This window comes from Castanea sativa, chromosome 9 (assembly GCF_040712315.1).
Source record: "Castanea sativa cultivar Marrone di Chiusa Pesio chromosome 9, ASM4071231v1".
Classification (NCBI taxonomy): domain Eukaryota; kingdom Viridiplantae; phylum Streptophyta; class Magnoliopsida; order Fagales; family Fagaceae; genus Castanea; species Castanea sativa.
In genome coordinates this window covers 33,829,014-33,841,290 of record NC_134021.1, presented here as the reverse complement: position 1 = coordinate 33,841,290, position 12,277 = coordinate 33,829,014, and the positions used below count along the sequence as shown (strand labels likewise).

The window sequence follows — 12,277 nt, the reverse complement described above, 5'->3', positions numbered from 1 at the left end:
TATTATTCGAAAGTTGGGTTTTAACGACAAATTTATTACTCTCCTAATGCTTTGTGTTACATTAGTGTCGTACTCTATCTTAGTTAATATGGAACCAAAAGACCTGATTAAACCTTCTAGAAGTATTCGATAAGGGGATCCCCTTTCCCTTTTTCTCTTCCTCATCTGCACTAAGGGTCTCCACGACCTCATCTGCCAAGCAGCTAGCCTAGGTGATATTCACGGGTTCACTTTGAGTAAGAAGAGTCCAAGTTTAACCCACCTACTATTTGCTGATGACAATCTTTTATTCTACACATCGACTTTTGAAGAGGTTCAGAATGTTTTAGAGGTTCTAAAAGTCTATGAGGAGGGCTCAGGGTAGCAAATCAATCGTACTAAAACTACTATTTTTTTCTTCTTCTGTAAATTAACAACGGAAGAGAGATGGTAGAATATCAGGAACTTATTGGGGGTGGCTAAAATTAGAGAGTATTAAAGATATGTGGGGTTACCTTCTTTGGTGGGAGAAAAAAGAAGGTTTGTTTTGAGCACATTAAAAAGCAAGTTTGGAAAAAATTACAAGATTGGGAAGCTAAGTTACTCTCTCAAGCTGGAAAAGAAGTGTTAATTAAAGCCATTGTCCAAGCTATTCCCACCTATACTATGAGATGCTTCAAACTTCCCTCAAGTCTGTGCAATGAAATTGAGAGTTTGATAAGAAGATTTTGGTGGGGGTAACATGGTGATTGTAGGAGAGTGCATTAGGTTAGATGGGAAGTTTTGTGCAAGCCCAAATTTAAAGATGGTATGGGTTTCAAAGATCTGAGTTTTTTTAATGATTCCTTATTAGCTAAACAAGCATGGAGACTCCTCCACAACAAAGATTCATTATTTTATCGGGTTTTTAAGTCTAAATTTTTTCCCAATTGCACAATCATGGAAGCCGTAGCCTTAGCAACTAGTTCATATGCTTGGAAGTATGGATGTTTGCGGAGTGGTGCAATGCAATTTTGGGTCACTTTTAGCACTGCACTTTGCAGTGCAGTTTAGCCAAAACTATAATAACACTGCACCTCATTTTTGCAGTTATATGTGCGGTGCAGTGCAGTTTAGAGTTTAACTAAAATCATAACTGTACCGCACCTCATTTTTGCAGTTGCATGTGTAGTACGGTATATAAAATGCGGTTTGAAGTCAGAATATTTTTCAAATTTTGGGTTTTTCCTGCCCAGTCCAACACTGATTTTCCCTTTATTTTGGGCAAAGTTTTAAACTATTGAGCTAATTTTTTTTTTAATTTTTTATTATTATTTTGAGCTGACTTTTCTAATCAACACTTGCTAGGGATAATAAACTTTTTTTTTTTTTGAAAACTAGGGTTATTAAACTATTAATAATATATTTAATATTAAAAGAATAAATATATTAATATATAGAGAGGGTGCGGTGCGGTTCGGTTTGTGCGGTTTTCTTATTATAAAACCGTAAATTGCATTGCACTATGCGGTGTGGTGTAGTGCAGTTCACTGTTATTTGTGGTGCGGTGCGATTATACTTTTTTGCAGGCAGTTTGGGTGCAATTTTTGTGGTTTGTGCGATTTTGTACGGTTTGGTGTAGACCCCTACTTGGAAGAGTGTTTTAAAAAGGAGGGATATGTAGCGTAAAAGTCTAAGATGGAGGGTGGGAATTGCTGATGCCATAAGCTTATGGTCAAACCTGTGGCGCCCTTCCACTGCTCACCTGAAAAATCTTTCTCCCATTGTACCAGAATTTGCAGAAGCACAAGTTAATTTTCTCATAAACCTTAAAAGCAGTGGGATGTTGTCTTATTGAATCATCTCTTTAGTTCTCATGAATTTGACCTGATCCAGTCCATTCCACTTTGTCAAAATCCATCCGAAGACAAGCTCATCTGGCCCTTCACTCAATCTGGAGTTTTCATAGTGAAATCGGGCTACAAATTTCTATCTTAGGGAATGGAGTCTTCAGGTCCCAGCACACTACATGAGGGGCAAGCTGTTTGGCAGAAGGTACGGGGTCTAGTGGTCCAAAGCAAGGTAAAAAATTTCTTATGGAGGGCAATCCGAAACTCTATTCCAGCAAAAGTTAACTTGGTGCGTCGAACTATTCTTGTGAAAGATACCTATGACCATTTTCATCAAGCTCAAGATGTTCTTCATGCCATTTGGCAATGCCTGAGTCTTTCTCCTGTTTGGGACACTGACCAAAGCTGAAACTTTCGAGACAACAACCATTTCCTCAAGTTTCAAGACTTGGTGCAGTTTCTAATTAAAGAAGGTAAGAACATTGAGCTCTTTGCACAGATTTTTTGGACCATTTGGCATTGCAAGAACTTACTCAGGACCAGCAATAGACAATTCCCAATCAGTTAAGTCCTCCCAAATGCCTTTGCTACCAATGCTGCTTCTGCTTTCCTTAACGCCATTCCACCTAAACCTCCTGATCTGGCAAACCGTAACCCACCAAAGGTCTATTGGAAGCCCCCGACGCAACCTCTCCTTAAGGTGAATTTTGATGGAGCTATCTTCAACGATGTTAAGAAAGCAGGAATAGGGGTGGTAATTCGAGAGATGAAATGGGACTAGTTCTTGCCTCCATGTCTTATAGTGTTCCACTCGCAAATTCGGTTGCTATGGTGGAAATTATTGTTGTTGTAAAAAGCCCTTACATCTTTTGCCGAGGACATAGGTCTTCATTCTATTGTATTAGAGGGAGACTCGGAACTTACTATCAACTCTTTGAAGAGTAAAGATATATCCCTTGCTGCCTATGGGCATCTGATTGAAGAGGCGAAATACCTTGCTGGCATTGTTGCTGTTTGTAGTTTTTCACACACTAAAAGATTGGGTAATTTTGTTGCTTGTCATATGGTTAGACATGTTAGCAATTATTCAGTGTGGATGGAGGATGTTCCTCCGTATCTTAATACTGTAGTGGTAATTAATTACGACTAATTTTCTTAATAAAAATATAACATTCTTCTTAACAAAAAAATAAGTGGTAAGAATATGAATGGTACCACTTAAATAATATAATAAATGAATAGTTGAATCGTTTTTTTTAATAATTTAATTGGTGACACATTAATTTGTAAGATTGAAGTAGAATTTGTAGTATTCATAGAATTTAGGTGAATTAATCATATTAAAAAATAATAACAATTTATTTTAAATAAAAAATTTATAATATAGAACATTAATTATTGTTATTATTTACAAAATAATAATAATTAATGTTAATAAAAAAATATTATTTAAGTAATATTTAAATATAAGAATAAATTGCTATAGTTCTCAAATTGTATTGAGCTGGGCCGGCTCATATCAATGAAATTTCCTTATTGGGCCTAAAGAAAAAAAAAAAAAAAAACGAATTCCACCTCCCATCCCCTTCTAGTCCATGAAGCCCAAAGATCGCAAAAGTTTGAAAAAAAAAAAAAAAAAAAACATTTGCCATATTTCTTGAGAAGAAAGAAATATCGGTAGACAAAAAGGCAAAAGGCCTCTTCTCCCTGGTGTTTTACTTTTAGCACTGTTTTTAAAAACACACACATATAGTAGTACAGAAGAAGAAGAAGAAGAAGAGCAAGAAGAATCGAAAGACAAAGACAAGAATATGAGCAGCATAGGAACAGGATACGATCTTGCGGTCACCACTTTCTCTCCAGATGGTCGTGTCTTCCAGATCGAGTACGCTGCCAAAGCCGTCGACAACAGCGGGTTACCACTCTCTCTCTCACTCCTAGATCGGTTTCAATTATCTATTTACTTTTCCTCAATAAATTTTGAATTTTTTTCCAGGACTGTTATTGGAATCAAATGCAAAGATGGGATTGTTATGGTAAATATCATTACCCTCTTGGGTTTTTAGCATTAGGGTTATTATTATTATTTTTTTATGTTATATATTTATTACTTTGTGGTGAGGAGTTTTTTAGGGTGTGGAGAAGCTAATAGCTTCGAAGATGATGTTGCCTGGTTCCAATAGAAGAATTCATTCTGTTCACCGCCACTCCGGAATGGTACAATCCCTTTTTCTTTTTCCTCTTCTTTGGTGTGGTGGTTTGGATCTAATTACTGCTTTGTAATTTGTTGGTTTAACTTGGTGTGAGGTTTTGGAATGTGATTTTTGTGTGACATGTTTTATTGTTGTAATGTCAATGTGTTTTAGGTCAAAAGGGTACTTTCTTCTTCTGGTAGATAGTTGAGGTCTTGGGTTCTAAACTCACTGGGTGCTTGTGTTTTGTAACTTAAAGGGCTTGGTGCTTGTTTGGATAAGTTTGAAGCCTCAATGTAATGCATAAGCTTTTAAGAATAAGGGGTAGTGATTTTTCTTTTTTGGGTCTTTGACGATTAGCTGGATTGTTAGAGTACCGATGAGCATTAGCTCAAATAGCTACTCCTCTTCTTATAAGATTGAGGTGGAGGAGGGTGGCTTTCTGGGTTCAACCAGCACCGGGTTTGTGTGTAATTACAAATAACAAAGAAAAGGATTAGCAGGATTTCATTAAGTAATTTAAACCCTTCTTTTGGTCGGTTTCTTTAGAATGGGCCCTTAATAAGCAAACAATGTGTGCTAAAATAAGGAGGAACGTATATCATAAACATCTACGTTTGAATATATGATTTTAAAAGCATTTGCTAAATACTGGCAATACTTTATGATGATTAGATTAAAATGTAGGACCATTCATTGAGCCTGATATTTGTCTTTGATAAGTATGTTGCCACCTACCTTTTGTTTGTTATTTCCTTCTTCATTTGTTAATATAATTTAAATTACACCCACCTTGATCTAGTGAATGTTTTGGAAGCTGAAAGCAGAAAGTCGAAAGGATGGTCTTGTTATGTGTTCTGTAATTTATGAGAGCTCTCAATCCTTAAGGCCACCCGTGGCTGCTCAATCAAAGACATTATTTGAACTGGAAATATTTGTGATATAATCAGTTTCCAAGATGGGAATTGAAATAGCTTATATCTTAATTGATGGAACAAGTGAACAACTACTTCTAATTTTAGATAATTTTGTGGTGGTTAAAGGGTCTAATTTGTCGGAAATCTTACCCTTGTCCAGCATCTTGTGGTTGTTTATTATTTTGATGATTTGCTGATGTTTTGCAATTGCAGGCAGTGGCAGGACTAGCAGCAGATGGAAGGCAAATTGTTGCCCGGGCTAAGTCTGAAGCTAGTAATTATGAAAGGTTTGCTTTGTGCTCTAGAATGTTTTAATATGGTCACATTTCTCTTTCCATCATATCTTTCATTTCATTATTTTCTTACTAATCATTCTTTATCGATTTGCCAAATGGATACATTGTAAATGTGTGAAATATTTTGGCTCGATCTTTGGATATTGTAAATATGATTTTTTTTTCCACCATTACTAGAAGAAAACATCACAGCCCCCCCCCCCCCCCCCTTTCTCTCTCTGTTTCTACACGCACAGTTTTCCAAGCGTTTGGAAATTATGAAACAATGGAGACTGTATATGTTATCTAACACCGGCAATCATGGTCATGTCAAAGTAAAATGGCCTATATGGAGCATCTGTTTGACCCTGTTTTTGTATTAGGTTTGATGAAATTACCATTAAATAATATCCATCAAATTAATGTGTGATTGTGTGTGCATCCTAGAATCATGCATGCATCTGTGTGCTTTTACATAGTCAAATAATTATTTTTATGATGGAAAGAATGGAGTACAATTAATGTTGAAGAGAAAGGGATGGATGTGTTATTTGAGAAACAGGGAAATATAATTTATTCATGCTTTAATGTGCAGAGTTTCTTTGAATGGTCAGAAACTGGTATGTTCTTTTGAGGTTCTAACAAATGCAAATTCTTTCATTTGTTAACATGGTTACGAATTGCAATTTGGTGATCAAAAGCACACAAATTTATTATGATCTTGGTCCTGACAATTTGGCCTAATGCAGTTTCGCCTAAATCCAAAATTCCCTTTGCTGATAATCTGCCTTTTACATTGTTACATGTTAATGAGTCTTATCTCATTTTCTTATGACTATTTTGTGCAGTACGTATGGCGAACCAATTCCTATCAAGGAACTTGCTGACCGTGTTGCTAGTTACGTGCATCTGTGTACACTTTATTGGTGGCTGAGGTTTGATGAGAAAATACCAATTCTTGTTATTCATTACTTCCTCTGCCCCATATTTTGTTGGTCCTCTATTCCACTTTAGGATGTTCTAAAATATGGCTCTCTTTGAAAAGTCAATGAGCAAAATATTGATAACTTTCCCAACTCACCCTTGCTTTATTTGAAAAATCAATACCCTTTGTTTAATTGTCTTTTTGGAATTTAAATTAAGGATGGTAGTTTTGGAAACTTATTGCCTTTTTTTTTTGGAAAGACAAATAATGTTTCCTTACAAAGTAAGATTTCCTAAACAGGACCAAATGGGACTGAGGGAGCATTTTCTCTCTCCTTATTTTGTTCCTAATGGGAATATCTAATTGTGTTGCAGACCTTTTGGATGTGGAGTTATTCTTGGAGGCTATGACAGAGATGGACCACAACTGTACATGGTTGAACCATCTGGTGTCTCATATGTGAGTTAATTTTTTTCACATATTACAATAAGTGTACCGGCATTCAATCCTCTGGCTTTTGCATCATCATTATTGGTTAAAGTTGGTTTATGTTAGTGTTAAATGGCAGTTCTTTGAATCATGTGTGTTTTGGCGTTTGTTCTAGAGGTACTTTGGTGCTGCAATTGGCAAGGGCAGACAGGCAGCTAAAACGTAAGTTGATTTATATCTTCATCAAATTCTAAACACAACTAATTGATGTCATTATAATAGGAGAATTTCTTTGATAAAATATTATCTAAATGGCGTTAGCATTCACACTGCTAACTTTACAAATTTACCTGTGAGTCTCCCCTCCCCAAAACCCCATTTCTTCTCTCTATAGCTCAATTAATGATTTGTCATACCTTGAGCTTGCCCATTGGGGACTGCACTCCAACTGAAAGATACAGCTTTAGTGGCTTATTTTTTTTTTAAAAGAAAAAGGGAAAGGAAAACACAAAGAACACACCAATGGGAACCCTTCTCTCTGGGAGGTGGTTGTGCTGTTCAGGCATGAGCTGAAAAGGGGTGCTTGGCCCTAACGGGTGAAGTGGGTCTTGAGGTGGCTTAATAGTAGAGGAAGAAGTTGAAGGGGTGATTATAGAGATTGTTCATTACAACTTTTCCCTGACAAACTCTCCAAATCTTCCTGCCCATATGGTGGGTCTAGCATAGGGCCATGTTTGCAGGTGGTTGAGATTCACTTAATATTAATGTGACCTCATATGGTTCTTTGGGAGATGTGTGGCACTGTGGCTTTCAATATATCATTACCTGCTTTGGTGGTGGTCTTTTTGTTGCTTTCATTTCATTAAGACTTAGATGTGGGCTTGTTATTCTTTGGCCTGTGAGGCTGAAATGTTTTTTTCTTTATTTATTTTTTAATATTAAACCTAAAATTAACTTAAACTGTAACTAAAAAGATCCATTAATTAATTATTTAATGTGTCCATGCCATATTGTATCCCAGTTTTTCAAGAATTACGATGTTTGTGTTATTGTATCATATCTTGTGTTCAATATCAGTATTGGTCCTTCATGGCAAACATCTAATTTTACTAAAATTTTATATATGTGGATGCTGGCTTGGTTATTATATCTTTTTTAGAAATCTAGATGAGGGCATCCATTATGTTATTTTGCATTGTTTAAATTTCATCTCTTATGCATAATATTTTGATGATATTTTGTAATCAAGTTGACATATTCAAGTGTTGCTGCTGTATGATGTTTCTACAGAGAGATCGAAAAGTTGAAGCTTTCAGAATTGACTTGCCGCCAAGGGGTTATTGAAGTAGCCAAAATGTGAGTGTTGTTATAGACTATTATGTGAATTGTGTTCTGCAACTTTGAAATGTCAATATGTAGCTGTAATATTTGCCAATCAATATTAGGGCTGGTTAAAGGAGGAATTTGTGGTTCTGGGATTGTTGTTTTTTGTTGAATTTGAATCCATTGCATCTCTATATTATATTTCTAAGATCTAATTATATACTAGTGAGTGGAGAGGGTCAAAAAATTATTTTTGATAAGTTATAAACTTTATTGATAGAAAAACAAGTACAGGAAAAACCAAAGCACACAGGACTTGTACTAAGGGAAAGAAGGGACAAACAAAGCTAAGAATTTAAGAAGAATAAAACTAAATCTATCGATCAAATCAGACAAAGAAGTGAAAGAGAGAACACCTGACACATTTGTCCACCCAAACAAAGTCTGGAAGAAAGAAGTCTTCAAGTCTTGAATCAATCTTTTGGTTTCTTCAAGATCCGTAAATTCCTCTCCCTCCAAATACTTGACATAAAACAGTGGGGGACCATGTTCCAAATCAACCCATTTCTATGTTTACTAAACTTGCCCTTCCAGCTAGCTAGAAGTTCCACCACATCCTTGGGCATAACCCAAAAAACCCTGAGAAGTGAAAACACCATATTCCACAGTTATCTGGCTCAAAATATTAGAGCATGAAAGGAGGGTGCAAGTTTTAAATCTTGAAAATCAAAGCCTTTATTGTAAATAACCATTGTTACTAGAATTATTTTCCCATGGAAATATCAAAAGAGCTATAAGGTTCTTACAGTTCTAAATTCAAGTGGACATAATGAATTAAGTTTACATTTAAAAACATATTCACATATGTAGTATGCGTGGGTGGAACCTACATTTGGTTCTAAGCCTTCAAATTTTATGTTGCACAATAAGAACCTCCATTCTCGGTTAAGTCATGGCCTTTATAGGTACTTTATTACTTGCATTATTATCCCAAATTCACTTTTTATTGGGTGTACACTCTATGGGACAACATAGTTTTTTCCTGCTTATGCATTTCATGGGATGCAGAGTATTTCTGACACTTAATGGAACACCTATATGGCATATTATTTGAGCTAGCGTTTGAGATGTCATATTATGAAATAATAGATATGTTAAAAAATATCTACTTATAAACTATCAACTTAATGAAATTGTTATTGTTTTTTGCTTTGTTTTTGTTTTTGTTTTTGGGTTTGGGTGGGGGTTGGGGTTGGGGTTGGGGTTGGGAAAGGTTGCTGAACATTTACTAGGAATGTGCTGGCTAAAGCTAATGATTACCTTTCATATTTTAATAATATATAATGTTCAAATGTTATATTGTATGACAATTTCATGTTAATGCTAAGCAGCATTTATGGGGTACATGATGAGGCGAAGGACAAGGACTTCGAATTGGAATTGAGTTGGGTCTGTGACGAGTCAAACCGTCAGCATCAGAAGGTATCTCTATAATTTAATTGGGCCGAAAAGGGTTACATTTATTTTAAGTAATTTTTTTGATAGAATCTGCTCTAACTGTAACAACCTTGCTTGTAGTTCTACGTATGTTTGTCTTATTGTCTTCCTTCTTAAATCCATAAAAGACCCAGTTTTCTTCTCATGCCTTGTGTGTGCCATGCTTCTGCAGTTAATTCTAATAAATCATATGTAGTTAAAAGTTATGGATGTGTAAATTTGCTTTTGAAATCCTCTGTTTTTTCATTGTGGTGCCTAGATTTCAGTTGACTGATGACAAATTTTATCTATGAATTATATAAAAGGAATCACCTTGATGCAGAAGAATTTAAGCCCTAAGGAAAGAAGGCTCATTATGGTTTTTTTTTTAATTAACTTTTAAAGATTGTTAAATTTATATGCACAAGTTGGTGTAGGAGAATTTTATGACGTATGAGAAGTGCTTTTTCATCAAACAGTAACTTGAAAATAATAATAATAAAATTTCCATTAACTGTTATTTGTGCAAGTTTTACGCATATCAAACTGCTACACATAATATATCTGATATAGTGATATTGTGTTAACAACCTTCTTTTTTGTTTTTAAATTATTAGTGAAGAATATTGATTTTAACTTATTTAGAAATATATATATATATATATATATATATTTTTTTTTGCTACATTAAGTTGGGGGAGGGCATCAAACTTTGACCTTCCCGTTGACATTGTGTTATCAACTTAACATGGTCTAATTGAGTTAATCACAACAATGATCCATAGTTGATAAAAATCAGCACAAATTTTACATAGAAATGCTTGGCATCAAGTGTACAATGGCAAATCAATCGAGGCCCCATGGATGCGTAAGCTCGAACAACTGGCTCACCATCATCATGTCGCCCATATTCCCTGCAAGCAAATGTGATAGCATAGACCTATTGTCCTCTTCAACACTAAATATTCCCGTCCTGCCTTAACAACACCAACACTGTTCTCAACAATCTTCACCAACAACTTGGGAATTATCTTCAGAACCTGAGACATCTTGAACGGTATCATAATTCAACAAATTCCAATCATGCAAATTAAAATAACAGAAAATCAACGCAATGTACCCATTAATCTCAACACAATCAACTTCCCACATTCCCAAGCTAATTGCCAATTCCCCTTCACTGCACTTGATTTCATGTCCTGACCCAATTTGGCAACTGCGCACTTGTTGAATGGATAGATAGTGTGGGTGGCTGCAGCCTGCGTGTTGGGTGTTAGGTGTGGCTGGTGAGCAAGACAGAGACCTAGTGTTTTTAAGTAAATATGAGAATGAAAATCCAGAATGAAACTGAAGGGATTAAAAAAATATTCTCATTTAGAATTATTTGTAGAGGTAAGGGAGAATACATTTTCAGAATTAGACTTGGTTAATTTGAATTAGACTCTGTTATTTGAACTATTATACTTGTAAGAAAATTTTTGAATTAGACACCTCTTTTTGTGACTATGGTATTCCTCACAATGCTGTTGCTTTTGATAAATTGAATGCAGTACTTTCCAGAAAATGAATGAATAAATAACATGACTGCTATATTTAGATAACGTTGCTGGATGTGTCATATCTTGGAATAATATTCAACGTGTTAGACTTTCATGTATAATAAAAAATGTGCTTTTAAAAAAATGCAGTCCTCCACATATCCTTCCAATGTGGATCACCTTCTATGTTCTAATTAATTGCTGGCCCTTTCTTGCCCCTTGTCTATTTATGTTATATTGATTTACCTTGGATCTATTTATGGATCTAGCAAATCATTAGTCTCTACGTTTGGTTTTTTGGTGTTGGACTTTACTCCATTACTAATCTCACCAGTAATCAGGGTCCTTTCTGCCCATTACTAATCTAACCAGTTATCAGAGACCTCTTTTCGTATCAATTATCCTAGGACATCAATTTGGAGACCAACATTAATTATTTCCTTTTCAAACCGTTTTCAGGTACCAGATGAGCTTCTGCAGGAAGCTAAGGCAGCGGCCAAAGCAGCCTTGGAAGAAATGGATGCAGATTAGTAGAGCATTGCCATTGTTAACTTATTTTTACATGGTTGCATCTCAAATTGTCATTATATCACTCCAGAACATCCTCAAAATGTGTTATGGCATAGACTGGTGCTTTTTATCTTTTAGACATTGATCTTTATTATGTTGCAGTATTTGTGATAAAATCTTTATTCCTATCAATTGACAGTAGGAAACCATCTTTTTCTGTTTTTGATAGAACTGTATGTGCTAGTCTAATTGTGTCTCTAATCTTCTTTCCCTTTTAAGTATCGAATGTTTTTTTTTTTTTTTTCCCTCATCCTTTTTATTTATTTATTTATTTTATAGTTTTGAAAGTTTATTTCCAGAACTTCTACAATTTCAAAGCGATTTGAAAAGAAAATAATTATAATATTTTGGAAAGAAAATAGTTATAATATTTTGGAAGTATTATTCTTATGTTATTTTATAATGTCAAGCGTTATCCAGATTAAAAATATTCAATTTGCTTCATGAGCACAAACCTTTTCCCAAAACTAATTTGTGGTCAGTTTAATTACCACAATTCAGGCTGCGTTTGGTTGAATGTAAAATATTTTCCGGGTGTATAATATTTTCAGGTGAAAATATTTTCGGGAAAGGAAAATAATTTTTAGTGTTTGATGGCATTTAAAAAAATACTTTGAAAAATATTTTTTAGTGTTGGGTTGTGTTCTTGAAAATATTATAGAAAACACATTTTTCATTTGTTGCTCACATTTTCTTGCATATTTTCAGCTTCCAAACAAATTTATAATATCTCTCAATGCATAAACACAATTTCTCAATACATAAACACAAAAGAAACAAAACCAATAAAAAAAAATTCATCAAATCCGGTCAGAGAAGAACGA

The 12,277-nt window shown here is 34.8% G+C and overlaps 1 protein-coding gene across 1 annotated transcript; it reads left to right on the top strand.

The window, feature by feature from the left end:
- Positions 1 to 3,476: 3,476 nt before the first annotated feature.
- Positions 3,477 to 11,617, top strand: LOC142611426 (proteasome subunit alpha type-3). The gene is made up of 10 exons (XM_075783544.1): positions 3,477 to 3,723; positions 3,805 to 3,844; positions 3,942 to 4,025; positions 5,131 to 5,204; positions 6,041 to 6,127; positions 6,492 to 6,576; positions 6,722 to 6,768; positions 7,837 to 7,902; positions 9,261 to 9,351; positions 11,343 to 11,617. The coding sequence occupies exons 1-10, from the start codon at positions 3,620 to 3,622 to the stop codon at positions 11,412 to 11,414; spliced, it is 750 nt and encodes a 249-aa protein (XP_075639659.1). The 5' UTR covers positions 3,477 to 3,619; the 3' UTR covers positions 11,415 to 11,617.
- The last annotated feature ends 660 nt before the right edge of the window (positions 11,618 to 12,277 follow it).